Source organism: Rhinopithecus roxellana, chromosome 17, assembly GCF_007565055.1.
Source record: "Rhinopithecus roxellana isolate Shanxi Qingling chromosome 17, ASM756505v1, whole genome shotgun sequence".
Lineage (NCBI taxonomy): Eukaryota > Metazoa > Chordata > Mammalia > Primates > Cercopithecidae > Rhinopithecus > Rhinopithecus roxellana.
In genome coordinates this window covers 54956775-54971136 of record NC_044565.1, presented here as the reverse complement: position 1 = coordinate 54971136, position 14362 = coordinate 54956775, and the positions used below count along the sequence as shown (strand labels likewise).

Sequence of the window (14362 nt, the reverse complement as noted above, 5' to 3'; positions counted from 1 at the left end):
CCCACACCGAGTTCCCCCAGCTGACTCTACATGTGCTGCCATTGAAACCTCAGCACCTGCTGCCTCCCATCCTAGCCCTGCATCCCACTGCCAGAGCTCCGGACTGGCCTCTAACTGCAAGGCGTCCGGGGAGATTTGAGAAGTAACGTCTCACTCAGGACAGAACTAAAGTCCTGCCAAGACCAGTGGCCTCAGGTGATCTGACTCCTGTGCTGCTCTGCTGTTCTAGAACTTTCTCCCTGCCCCTCCTCTGCTGGCATCCTGGTGTCTTCTAAGCATGCTGGGACTGTGTGTCCGCCATCTCCCCAAATATCAGACCAAGGGAGGACAGAGACCCGGCTTGTTCTCCCAGCCGGAGACTCAAGCTGAGTCTCCTTATGACCAGGGTCCCGTGGGAGGATCACAGCTCAGAGAGCACCAGTCGGTCCCTGGTTCTATAGGACAAATTATACCCCTGCAGCAGAGAAACACCCTCCGCAAAGCCCTTCAGCATCTAAGCTCTGCCTATCGTCATTGTAGCTCTGGGGAGACCCCCGTGGTTCCAGCTGCACAGGTGAGGAAGGAGCCCTCATGGACAACACAGGCTTCAGAATGCCCAGATTCCTGGTGCTGGAGACTTTTATCACTTGACTATGATGGAAGCTGCAGAAACACATTTTCCCTGAAATATGATGCAGTGATTAAAAATAAGATTCTATGACTTACATGCTAAGCAGAAAAGCAGGTTTCAATCACACGGTGATTGCACAAAAATGCAAACCTATCTGTGAGAGTGGTGAGACTATATATATTTTTTCTTTTTTCCAATTCCTTCCTTTCTCAGTTTTTTGAGCTTGTATTAGGTTTACATCCAACAAATCATTTAAAAGCTTCCTTGCTCCACTGAATGATTTCTCCCCTTCGCTAAGAGGACGCATTTGTGCCAGAAGCAGGCGCTTTTATCTATCAGGTGGATTTTGTATCCTTGTTCAGTGAGCTTGCCTGATGAGCGCCATCAGCACTTGGCCAAAGGAGAGGGACATGAACGGTGAGAGCTGAGGAACGGGACCTGGCTGCTCGCACGCCTGTGCTGGGACAGGCAGGGGCTCCAGGCACGGCCATGGCTGTGGGCAGTTCTGCTGAACTCTGCTTGCTCTCAGTTGGCTCTGAGACCAAAAATTGCCTAAAATAGGTCACCTGTTTGTATCCTAAATTGTAAAAAAATAATGCATGATAATGACACCTTCCTAATTCGACACGAAAACTAATTGGGACCAGGGAAGTGCTGGGGTCCCCCTCCGTGGAGTAAGCTTTTCTCTGCAGGTAGTGCTAATTAATGCATCAGCAAGCTTGGGAGATAAATATCGAAGATACAGGTGGAAACAGGCTTCTGACAACTTGAAGGCCCCAATTATTAGAGATTTATGTGTTAATTATATTGGGTTTATTTAGTCACTGAAGGAGGTGGCCTACGGACCTCTCTTTGATAACACCTGATTAACTAAATTTGAATTTCTGCCCATGCTTGAAAGTAATCCAGTTGCATGGTTTTTCACAACAGCATAACTGAGTCTTTCCACTAACTTCTATTGAGTGCTGCCCCAACGCTCGTCCCAAAGAGTGAGGTTTGCACTCATTTCACTGTGCAACGTGCAGGTATTCCATTCTGAAAATGGCAACACTGACATTTACGTCACATTTAGTTTTAATCTGTCTACAAACTGCATTAAACAAAAAAAGATACCAGTATATTAATAAAAAATTATTAACCTATTTGTCAATGGCTTAATAGTATAAGCCAGATGCTTAAAAAATATGAACTGTTCAGTTTCAGAAATGAAATATTCCCACAGGTTTGTTAGAATGTAATTCTAATTAGAATTAGGACAATTTCTATTGTTCTTTGTGTAGTAAAAACCACACAAAGAACAATATAAAATAAGTGTAAGGTTCTCTTGGGCACTGCCCAGTGTGTATACCTGCTTGGTGTATGTGGACATTTAGGTTTGAATTAATGAAGATGAAATACCATCAAGAATGCACTTCCTCAGCCACAGCAGCTTCATTCAAGCAGCTTGTGACTTTCGTATGGGACAGCACAGAACAGGCAACTTCATCCCAGAAGGCTCCATCAGGCATTTCAGGCTCTCATTTCCATAACCAAGTCACATTTTAATTTGATTATTAGAAAGCTTTTTCTTAAAAACATCAGGTAAGTGTGGGATGTCCAACCTCTTTACACTCTTATACTATTCTCAATTTCTCTTTGGAGGCAGATGAGATGTCTCCATCTCTCATTCATGAATAGAAACATGTAATCACCTGTAGAACCTAGCGACTTTAAAAATGTCATTAAATGGAATTCCCTAGTGCCAGAAACCTCTTTCTGTAAAAATGCAACAATAGAATATAATAGAAGTAATTTCCCTGAGTCATCACCCCTGGAAGGCCACAGATCACATGTAAGAGAGAGCACAGTGACAGGTTGAAATTGCAGACGTGACTGTGAACTTTCCTGCTTCCCAGGCCCCTGTGCACTCAATGGCCCTTGAGTTCCTTCAAAGCCTTTCACGCAAGAAAGGGCCTGGGAGAGAATGAGTCTCTCGCCTGAAATGGCCAGGAAATCCCAAATCCTTGTCAGTCATTTCCCAAAGGGAGCATCGACTTTATTTCCAATTTCATTCATTTTGCTCCAGGGAATTACAAATTAGCGAAGTGTTTACTACACTAAAACCTCAGAGGCACAATTAAAGGACAACACAACCTCCTCATTCTGACTAGACTCTCCCATCACAGAGTGCTGGCTTCCCATCCTGCTGGCTGCCCGAAGTCAGATGTGGGGGCCCATGAAGTCTAAGAAAGCTCACTTCTCAGAGCCACTCCAGAGGAGCCCAGAATTCCCTCAAATTAGAAGAGGCCAAATTTAATCAGATGTGAAATATGAAGAGACCTCAGACAACGTAACACGTCTCATGAAAGGAAATGTGTCCATCTTTGAAACCTAGACCAAAAAATAACAAAAACTGTGTGTGTGAAATAATAATATATGTTTATAGTTTAGTAATATAGGTGTATATATATTTTAAATTACTTTAAAACTTCAGTACTTAAAATTATAAGGACAATAAATTCTTCCTTCTGTTCATGTGTGACAGAAATACTGTACATATTAAAAAGTCATCCAGAAGTTAAAAAATCAATGTATTTAAAAAGTTTTGAAATAGATTGTATAAGATGCATTATTTTACATTTGATTTGATGACAAATGATTTTTGTTTGAAAGTATGCAATAAAATTCAATAGTTTCTGATGTTTGTATTAAATGTTTCATATTTTTGAAATGAAAGAATGGAATGCTAAGAAATATTTCATTAAAAATCTTCCTCATGATTTTCTTCTGAATTTAAAATGTTCCAAAATTTGTCACAATTAAAAAACAAAAACCTCACAAAGCCAGCTTTGGTGAGCAGTTAGAAATTTACCTTAATTCCCTGAGAGACTCGAGCTCCCTATCTCTGAGTTCAACCAAGCCACCATCCTTGAAAACGGCCTTTTAAATGGCTTAAGGCAAATAGATCAATTTGGTCAAGAAGCCGGTAAATATGGCAAATTAAAGATAAAATAAAATGTCCATAGAAGCCACCCTCTCTTTAGCAAACAGTATGCTGATTCAGCCAAAGTGTGAGGCTGCAAAGGTAAAACCTGAGCAACGAATGAGGTAAGGTAAGATGGAGAAAGCTTTTTTTGTTTTTATTTTTTGAGACGGAGTCTCACTCTGTCACCCAGGCTGGAGTGCAGTGGCACGATCTCGGCTCACTGCAACCTCTGCCTCCTGGGTTCCCGCGATTCTTGTGCCTCAGCCTCCTGAGTGGCTAGAAAACTTTTAAACGAGACTTGAATTATTTTCTTAACTGACTGTACATTGGGCAGTCAGGTCTACACGCAGCATGTTTCATTCAGTTTTCAGAAGAATGAATAATGAAATATAAATGAAAAATGGAAAAGTTTCATTTTGTGGGGATTTTTGTACATGGTTGTTGTCAATTGTAACAGGTATTGACTGTCAGGTGTGTGCTTGCTACCAGTACTGTCCCACTTCACAGGGAAGGAAACTGAGGCACAGGGAGATTGACAGTGCTCCCCAGTGACTGGAAAACCCATGCTCTGTGTTTTCTTTTGCACAGAGAACCTCTCCATGAAAAGCAGAGCATCTTGGCCACTGGCCTCAGATCCTGCCACCCCTTGCCCCCTTGTATTACCTAAGTCTGAGATCTTACTCAGTGAATTTCAATATTTTCTTCATCAAAACCATGACAATGGCGAGGCATAAACAGACCTACACTACGTTTCAAATATAGCTGGAGAACTTTAGGAATGTTTCATCAAGCCGTTTAAAAAGCTAAACACTAAAGATTCTCGACGTGGTTGTTGTTTTGTTTTTGGCTGGCCTGTGCGTCAGTATAGTTAAAATAAGCAAGATTCAGCCCAAACCCCAATGCCTGGGTCCCTCCCTTAATAATCCAGGTCTCAGGCTTACTGTGAGAGAAGGAGGAGGCAGGAAGAAAGGTTTGCAGCAGGGACCCTCCCCACTTATAGCCCCTTCCACTGGGCCCAGGGAGGCTCCTGCTGCTGGGCTCACCCTGACGGCGGACTTGAGAAATGGAAGGAAAGACCAAGATGCTTCCGGCTCATCCTCCCTCAACAGGAAACTCCATGAACCAAGACCTGAGGGGTTTATTGTTGGTTTGCCGGTTCGTGTGTGTGTGTGTGTGTGTGTGTGTGTGTGTGCGCGCGCGCGCGCGCGCCTGGAGTCATTCTGAAACATTCTTATTTTAGAAGTTTTACTTATTATGCTTAATTGTATTTCCTATATTTTAATTTCTCCTACTCATTATGATAAAATACAACTCCAATAGGCTGTACTTTGTAGGATATCTTCTGTAAATGCCATAGTGCAAACTTTATAAACCATTTACAGATGTGAAAATATACATGGTAGAACTGGGTCCCTGGAGGAGCAAGTTCACAATGCATTTGGCTGATTGTGAGGAGTGGGCGTGTCAGCTTTCCACCAGGGATGCGGCATAGTGCCCGGGGTGGCCACCGCTGGTGGGTCCCAGCTCAGCTCCCTGTGAGGGTCACAGGGAAACTGCACGAGGCCAAGTGTGGAAACAAAAATAAATTCTGTGTATGTGTGCATGTGGATGGCTGTGGTCATCACTAAATGGAAACTCTTAATTCTCAGTCACAAAGCAGCACACTGAAGGTGGTGTTATTAATGACCCAGGAGCAAGCGTGAAGCGTGGGAAAGCTTCTGAGTCAGGCTCTGTCTTTGCAGTTGATAGTCTGTGCATCTCAACCGAGCAGTCCAACCGCCCGCTCCTCAGTTCTCACATCCGCGAAATGGGTCAAAGCACCTCTTCCCCCTTTTCCTCACGAAGGCGACAGTCTGTGCAGAAGCCTTTTGTCCACTGTCGGGCACCCTACAAGCCTGCAGCATCTCAGCACAAGCAGGGGCCACCACAGATCTGGGGAAGGCTCTGGGGCAGGCACGCAATCCCCGTGGCCTGGGCCGCGCTTGCTGGAGTCCCAACGGACCCTGTGCGCCGGAGGGACCCGCACCTGAGAAACCCCAGTGGACCCTGTGCGCCAGAGGGACCTGCACCTGAGAACCCCAGGCCATCGCTTCTTCTCCCCGAGACATTCCCGCTCACGCACATCGCTGGTCACGTGCACCCAGGTGCTCTCGGGTGAGCCACGTCAGCGGCTGAATGGTTCCATCTTTTCTAACAGGAAGAAGGGTGCTACAAGAGCAATCTTTGAAGTGGGAGATCACACAGCTCCCCTCCCAGTGTGGAGGCTGCAATCACACAACTTTCTGTCCTAAAAGAGCTGAATTTACACAGAGGTCAACTCATTCCCCTGATAAGGAAATAGGGCCTCCTGTTAAAGAAACTAGACCCCAGCCGAGGGCAGTTGTAATTCACAGAGTTCTGTGGATTGACTATTGTAAACTGTGAAAGCAAAAGATTACCGAAATGAGGATTATTCCTAAGAACTTGGTGAGCAGTCAAAGCCGACGACCCTCCTGCACCCTAACAACGGAAGCTGTGGGGTGAGCAAAGCTCACATCTCTCTCCAGGAGAGCCTGGCAAATAATCTCCCTGTGCCTGTGTTATGTTTACAGCAGAGAATCTAAGCCCCAGGGCTAGAAATAAGTAGCCTTAGCAAAAAGCAACATCTTGACCTACGTTCAAAATGTTAATTCTTTGACTTATGACGTATTTTAAAATGCATGTAACCAGGTTAAAAAGATGTGTTAGATGTGGCTAAAATTCCTGCATGCTCAAGCTGAAAATGCCTAGGATACGAGCTTAGAGATTACAGAGCGTACGAGACCGTCGCGAAGGCCGAGGGACCAAAAGTACAACCCGCTCACTGCCGTGATGACTCAGGCCAAGCTCAGACTCCAGGAAAACCAACAAGTAGCCCAAGGTTCTTTTTCCTACAAGGAGTTACACTAATGTCGGGACTTGTGGTATTATAAGATAAAGGCAAGGATAGTAAGGAGGAATCTTCATTTGGCCAACCAAAGCATAAATGGAAGCTGATTTGTGGGCTCCTCTTAAGAGCCAATTCCCTGTGATCGAAATCAGTTTGTATTTGGCTTACTTTGGTTATACCTACACCATGCCCATGCCTACAATGGCACACACATCTGGAAGCAGAAAAAAATAATTCCTGGCTGGGAGAATATGGTTCCTTAAGACAATGAAAAAGAAAAAGAAAAGGCTGACCAGCTGCGATAGGTTTTGCAAGCTCTTTCCTGCTGTTTGTTTCAGGGAATCCTAGCAAATGAAATGTCACAAGAAGAAACTTTACAGGGAATCAGAGCTCATGGTGGGCAGAGTTCTCATCCTCCAAAAACTCTAATCTGCACAAATGTATCCTTTTCTGATTTTTGGCCTGTGATCTCAGTGAATGTCACAGCCAGGCAGGGCTCACGGCGACCCTGGGAGGTCGGCTCCTAGAAAGGGCATACAAGGTAACGGTGAATTCCACCTTGAAACATCGATGCACAAAAGTCTGCCAGGCACAGAGGCTTTCGGAACTGGGCGTCCCTCCTCCGTCTGCCTCCCCGAAGTGTCCCTTTTACCCTGGGCTTCCTTCCTGACTTCTGAGCCTCTGAACTATGTCTTCAACACCAGATGGGCTACAGAGCAAAGAAAGCAACAGTCCCAGAGTTGGAGTAAGATTCAGGTGCACATTAAATTTTAATCCAGTTTCAGTTTACACGTTACACATAATTTGACATGAGGTTATGGATTTTCTTTTCAAAACGTCCCACGTTTGCTGCTCTGGGTAAGAACCAGGCAAAGTGTTATCTCAGGAAGTTTAAGAGCTTAGAGGATCCAAGAGGGAGAGTTTATCTGGAAAATTTGTTTTGTCCATGATCAAGAATGTCCTGTTAAAGGCCAAATATCACAAGTCAGCGTTGGAAGTGACAAGAAGAAAATTTCCAGAAAGTTCCATTTGTTAGCTGACACGTATTGTAGAGAAGAGCTTCGGAGGTAATTGGGGCCCACTTTCTACCATGTGTTTATGAAGGATTAGAGGTTGTGGCAGGATACGGTGAATGGTTTAACGTCATGCTGTTAATCAGGGATGCTGCTGCTGCAGGACAAATTGACCAAACCCTTGAAAATATACACAAAGAATAGTAAAAAGGACTCATGTGCGAATTATTCTAAAGAAAGTTGTTGCAGGTCATGAGGGGCTCAGTCCACGTTCCTGGGCTTGAGAAACCCCCCCAACAGATCTTGCTGACCCAGATCCAACAGGTAACAGATAAGGGGTGTCACCAATTACAAGGTTAAAGAAAAGAAATGATAACCTGTGGTTATACCATCAAGCAAAATTTGGTCATTGAAACATTAGTGTTTTTACAGAAGATGCTTGATTGAAATTCTTAGTTTTGAAGATCCATTCATAGAAAAGGACCATTTAAGAAAATCAGTCAAGTTCAGATTTCCCAGAAAGGCTCTATCAGAATAGGATTTACTTTTTGCAAAGATAAGTTTAGACACGAGTGTGGCTTTTTGAGCAACCACAATTAGGAAAAGGCCATCCACCTCCTGGAAGATACAGCCTCCCCTCCAAGACAAGGCAGGAAGGAGGGGCTGCCCAGGCCCACCCTGCCCTGGAAGGCACGAAGAGCTAACCGGCTCCCTTGGAAAATGCTAAAGGTGGGGACCATCACACCGTCTTGCAAGATGAAGTAAGAGAAGAAGAAAGTGCTGATGCTGGAGAAACAGCAAGCTGGCCCGGAATTTCAAATCAACATAAGCCGCCAAGCCCAACGTGAAGGGAGGCAAGCCAAAGAGAACGAATCCCTGCAGTCTCTGACCAGTTAGAGGCAACACTAGAAGCAACTTTTACAGAGGCTGTTTTCCTGTCTACAGCTGGCCTGTTGGAACTGAAGTGTGCCAATCTTTCGCAAAGTGTCCCTCATCAAGAAATTCAAAGGAATGTTGCCATGTTCTGATGTATTGGCCAAGTTCCCAGGGGAGTTAGTCATGTTTTGACCATGAGGGAAATGTGGTTTTGAGCCATACAAAAGATGCCTGAACAAAGTGGGTTGAATTGCTCTTGCTAATGCTGTCATTTTGAGATCCTAAAGCTACTTTGTCCACGAGGAACTGTTTTGGATGAGGCTACAGACTTTACAGCCGTTAGGTAAGAGGAAGCCCTCCAGGCGTTTACATTCCATGAAGAAAGTTCCAAGGGTCTTGTGGCGAAAGAGCTAGTTCAGGAAGTCACTGAACATAAGCAGGTGATCTATGGCCCTAGGGCCTTGGACAGGGATCCTGTAAAAGATGACATGGGTGTGAAACAGAAGCCTACACTTTGCAATAGTCCTGGTCTATCGTCAGGGGTCTGGGATGCCAGTCCTGGTCTATCGTCAGGGGTCTGGGAGGTGGGGAGGGATGATTGGGAAAGAGATCAAATGTGGGTTGAAAAGCAGCATTCTCTTTGCGTGGATAACAATGCTTTTTCCAAACAAAAGGAAAACCAAGCAGTTTGACATAATGATATGGCATGTCCAATAATTTAAAGTGATTATCTGGGGACTCTTGGCTCTCATCGCACTGTGAGCATCTCCCAGGTCTCACCCTCTTTCCCTGTGTGCACCTGCACCTATGCTCTCCCTGGAGTGCGGAGGCTTTGACACTGCCTCCGTGACTTCTACCCGCTTCTTCTGAACCTGTCTGGACCTGCATCTAGAGATGTCTATGCAAAGGAGGGAAATCTCAGTGTGGCAGTATAAATGTAGGTGTTTCACCCTTTGCCAGATTTATGCTTAAAAATGACACGCATAGAGAAGAGGGAGGTGAAACTCTAGAATGATGTGTGTCTGGTTGAATTCCATGACTCTCCGGATCCCCGAACCGCGAGGTGACACTGTCCTAAAGAGTATTCATGACTAAGACCACAGTGTATTTAAGAACATAGCTATTATGATGCTAGATTTTGTCATGAGTGCTACTTAAGTATCCATATTGTAAATACTCCTATGAATTTATTTTAAAAATTAAAGTTTGATTATTTAGTCATTTTATCAAAATATCAGTAGCTGTAAAATTTCCCTTCCATATGCATGCATCTCTGGAGAAAACACTCATGCTTTAGGAAATTTCAGATAGGAAGGATATGACATGAACAAGCTGGAGGTATGTCAGGGGAAAAGGCAGAATGGGTTGTGTGGAAAAGTGGCTGAAATTCCGAGGACTCAATCACGTTTCTATATCAAGGCACTGGGGTTCACAGGCCATGTTTTTTAACAGACATTTTTCTTTGCAAATGACACATCTTTTTTTTTTTTTTTTTTTTTTTTTTGTGAACTACTGAGTGCATGGATTTTTAAAAGAGAATTATTGTCATTAAATCTTACTTGAGTTCTTGAGAGCTGGTGGCCAGCATACTTCGAATGCTTTTGTCCGCCAGGGGGCAGCCAGATAGACTGTAAGACAGGCCGGGACAGGCAGGTCAGTCAACCGCGAAGCGCATAACTCCCGAACAAACACAACATAAAAACCAAAATTAAAGAGTTTAATGCAGAAAAGCAATGGGCAAGTGCTGTATATTGAATTTTTTTGCACAATTAATTCTGAATTGGTTCGAATATACATTTAAGAAAATATTTCTGTTAATAAGAAATTGTTTAAAAAATAAGATAAAACATTTGTGCTCTTTGGCTTAAATGCTTAAGAAGAATTTTACAAATTTAGGTTGTTTATTTGAAGATAAAAGACATTATACAACACATAAATTAGCATGCTTTTGAAGGTCAACATATAGCACTTAAAGGGTTGACACAGAATTCAACATTTTTACTTTGACAGCATTGTTGAGGTAAGCTGAAAACAATAAATTGAAAAGACAGAATCCACCATGAGAAAAATGAAGTCACACCTTCTGTGTGAGGCGTAATTACCAGTCACATGACCACTCCCATCACACCCTGGAGTTGGACATCTGCCACCAAACAAAAACAAAAACAGCCAAAATAGTAAGTATGTTTAAAAAAAAAAAAACTTTTAAAAAAGTTTCATTGTTTCCAGTTTAGCTGCAATGTCTGCAAGGGGATTTAAGCACCCTGAAGAAAAGCGGCAAAATGCACGGGTTAAATGAAAATGACGCCCCCGTCCAACAGAGCGTCATTGGGAACAGGCAAGTGCACGGTGAGCTGCTCACTCTACTGACCCGGCAATCGGAAACATTTATATGCTGCGAATGTCGCATGCTCAAACGGCAAGGCATATACAGATCCGGTTTTTAAAAATCAGCCAAAGAATGGGAAGATTAAGAAGATTCATAATTTCACCTCACAGCATGCTTACGTTATTAAATCCTTTTTGCTCTCCTTGCACTGAGGGTACTTGGGTTTGGGACTTGGGATGGTCACCTCCCCGGGATACCGTCTTTCTTCTAGAGCCTCCTGGAATGGGTCCAAGTCTTCTGGCTGTGGGCAAAACACAGCTTCAGAGCCACACGGATGATCACACGGCACAGAGACTGAGGGAGGCGGTTCGTGGCTCTGGGGTGGCCTCTAATCTTACACCTCTTTCTGCTGTACCGTTAAGATCCTCTTTGTCCTGATAATGCCCCTTCTGAAAATGCATATTGAGCTTTTCTTCCACTGCTCTAAACTAAAATGATGGTCACCTGTCAGTGGTCAGGGCCCTTATTCAATATTCACCTGGCCATGCTCACCACATGGACACATACATGGTCCGGCAGCCAGAGACTATGTTTAACTTGGTCTTCCTCATTCAGCCTTCAGCACACACCTGTGGGTGGGCTGCTTTATCCAACACTTGCCTGCAAAGATTCAACACTGGAACTACAGTGTGTTAGGGCTAAGCTTTCCCCCACCATTGGTCAGGATTTTGCAAGCACTTGCTTTAAGATTGAGGGTAATGGAGACCAATTTAGAGGAAGGTAACTAAATTTCCTTTTCAGTTGTGTGTTCACCTGCAGTAACGTGGATGTTTCTAGAGGTGGCGATGCTCAGCAGACACATTTCCTAAGTCTAGCTACATGGGAAGGTTTGTCTTCCATGATGATCCAGGATGAAAACACTTCTGTCATTTTATGAGGGCTTACTTTTAACTAAAATAAATTTGGAGATTCAACCACCATGCCTTATTTGGTAGTAATGATTCAACACTGCAGGAGAAAAAAATACTTAGAAATTTAGCTTGCCACTCTGATTTGGTTCTTTTCCACAATGCCTGGATACTGAAATCAATTTGAAGAATGCAGATAACAGGCTTATAAGCAGGTGCCCTCTCTGCCAATTTCTACATGGGGCTAATGTTTCTTTCTTTCTTTTTTTTTTTTTTCTATTTCCTTGTTTCTGTAAGACACTACTGCTTTGATGGTGGTCTCTCTATTGTACTAAAAATAAATTTCATTTTTCAGTGAATAAACAGGATGTCATAGTTCTCAGAATCAAAGACTTTAAAGTCAGTACATAAAGAAAACATTTTTCTTTATTTCTTTTCAAAGCCTAACGGGCATTATATCTATTTTAATAACCTGAATTTGAACACTGTAGCTACTTCAAAAATATGTTCTTGCCATAGATGTTTTAGTAATACAGTCATAAACAAAGATTTAGGTGATGGTACTAGAATAATTGATTCAAGGCTAGAGTAAACTCTTTTGAATACCTTCGGTTTCTTAGAGAAGGGACACTGTCCTTAGTTTCGAAGAGCTAGTTAATTAACAGCACACAGTTAACCATTTAAGTATCTAAGACTCCTATTAAAATTCTCTACCAGCAAGGAAAATCCTGTATTGTTTCAACAGGACACCCAGAAAAATGAAATTACATGCTATTTATATGTTTTTTTAAAGTAATCATTTGTAACAAAACATATTTGTTAGAAAATAAACTTTATCATTTACAAGAGTCAATAGTTAGTTTCACTCTAATCAGTGTTAGTCACAAATCTCTTCTGGGTCAACAAAAACTGTTTTCTAAGTCCTCCTCAGTTAAAGGTCATATTTAAAGAGAAAATACATTTTCTCATAAGGTATGTGCAAATGGCACTTCTTTCAGCTGGGGCCCCATTTTAAAGTCTGGCAGTCAACACAGGCTCAATGAAAAGGACATACAGTAATGTCTTTGGACTCGTCCTCGTCTATCCTCCGGGGTTTCATTTTGGTGTAGTCTACGGGCAAGTCCCAGCAGTCGCCCTCGCCCAGCTGGAAACACCGGTTGTTCATCACTGCCTGCTGCTGGGGGGACATGGGCTCCAGGGGGGTCAGGATGGGGCAGCAGCTGTCCCGTGGCCTCTGCTTGTTCATGCTGAGGTCCAGGGTCCCGTTCTCATCCACCTCCATGTCAGGGTTCTGTTGGCAGAAAGACATGGTGACTGTGCTTGGCCCGGCACCTTGTAACACCACGGGTCCTTCCTCCCAGACTGCAGTCTTGCCATCAGCCAGGGGAGCGTTCAAACACAGAATTCCTCACTGCTGTTTCCTTGGCCTGAACTCCCAAGGTGAACAGTCCTGGTCTGTTGGTACATTCCTGCTATCCCATGCTTAGCTGCAAAATTAGTTGGAGAATCCAGGCATCCCTCCCACCCTCCCTCCATTTCCCTATTTATCTACTGTCTATCCTCTCTCTCTCCTTCCTTGTTGTCCTATTATATCTCTGATTTAGAGTTTGTTCAGAAGAAAATTACAAAGTATTTAATTTTAATTTTATTACAGTTACAAATACCTGAGATAAAAATTTTGCATGTATGCATGTGTGTATATACATGTATGTGCATGTATGTATGTGTGTGTATAAACACACACATATATATCAGCTTAAAAATTCTCTTTTAGTTTTATTGATGCTAATAGTTCAAGAACTAGGGAGGAGGATAACAAAAGAATTAGAAGGATGAAGGAAGGAAAGAGAATAAACTAAAATTTACCCTGTAATACAATTTTTTTTTTTGAGGGACAGAGTCTTGCTCTGTTACCCAGGCTGGAGTGCAGTGGCACAACCTGGGCTCACTACAACCTTCACCTCCCAGGTTCAAGCAATTCTCCTGTCTCAGTCTCCCAAGTAGCTGGGACTACAGGTTTGCGCCACCATGCCCAGCTAATTTTTGTATTTTTTAGTAGAGATGGGGTTTCACTATATGTTGGCCAGGCTGGTCTCAAACTCCTGACCTCAAGTGATCCGGCCGCCTCAGCCTACCAAAGTGCTGGGATTACAGGTGTGAGCCACTGTGCCTGGCTGTAATAAGAACTTTTATAATGAAGATAATTTTCCATTTTAAGAAAGGAGATCTTCAGTTGCAGCTAAAAATACCTTTACTACAGTGATTACCATCTGATCTCCTCCAAATTTCAGCAAACCTGCAATTTAGTCTGCTGGCTTAAAAACAACAACAACAACAAAGAGGTACAGGGTGAGGCTTTTTATTTTTTTTAAAGGATGCTTTGAAATGCATCAAGAATTCTGCAGCACTTGCCTCTCAGGGAGAAAGTGAGAAGGGACACGTGGATAGACAGTTAAAAAAAAAAAAAATCAAAATACCCCTAACAATCCTGCATGTTTTTCCCCAAAGAGTGACACTCTTTTGAGCAAAATTTGATTTCAGAGCTGGTCTGAAAGCTGCTGCCTCCTCAAAGGTCTAGCAGCTCTCTCCTCTCAACGCAACAGTAGAAGGAAGATGCTTGGAATGAGACCACCATCCCTGGAGCTGTTACCCTGATAAATTATACAGTATCATTTTGCCTGAACTCTCTTTGTCAAAGTGCACTCTGATTTGAAGTTCTGATATTAATTTAAGCTTCATAATGTTGGATTTAT

At 43.1% G+C, this 14362-nt stretch overlaps 1 protein-coding gene across 9 annotated transcripts in view; it reads right to left on the bottom strand.

Annotated features, from left to right (window-relative positions):
• MYT1L (myelin transcription factor 1 like) overlaps window positions 1-14362 on the bottom strand; it is a 542339-nt gene that overhangs the window by 85848 nt on the left and 442129 nt on the right. For all 9 annotated transcript variants that reach the window (XM_030921195.1, XM_030921201.1, XM_030921198.1 and 6 more), the window contains 3 exons: window positions 12664-12900; window positions 10881-11002; window positions 9932-10000 (listed from right to left, as the gene is read on the bottom strand). In XM_030921195.1, coding sequence (XP_030777055.1) covers window positions 9932-10000; window positions 10881-11002; window positions 12664-12900 — 428 coding nt within the window. The remainder of the gene's footprint in view (window positions 1-9931; window positions 10001-10880; window positions 11003-12663; window positions 12901-14362) is intronic.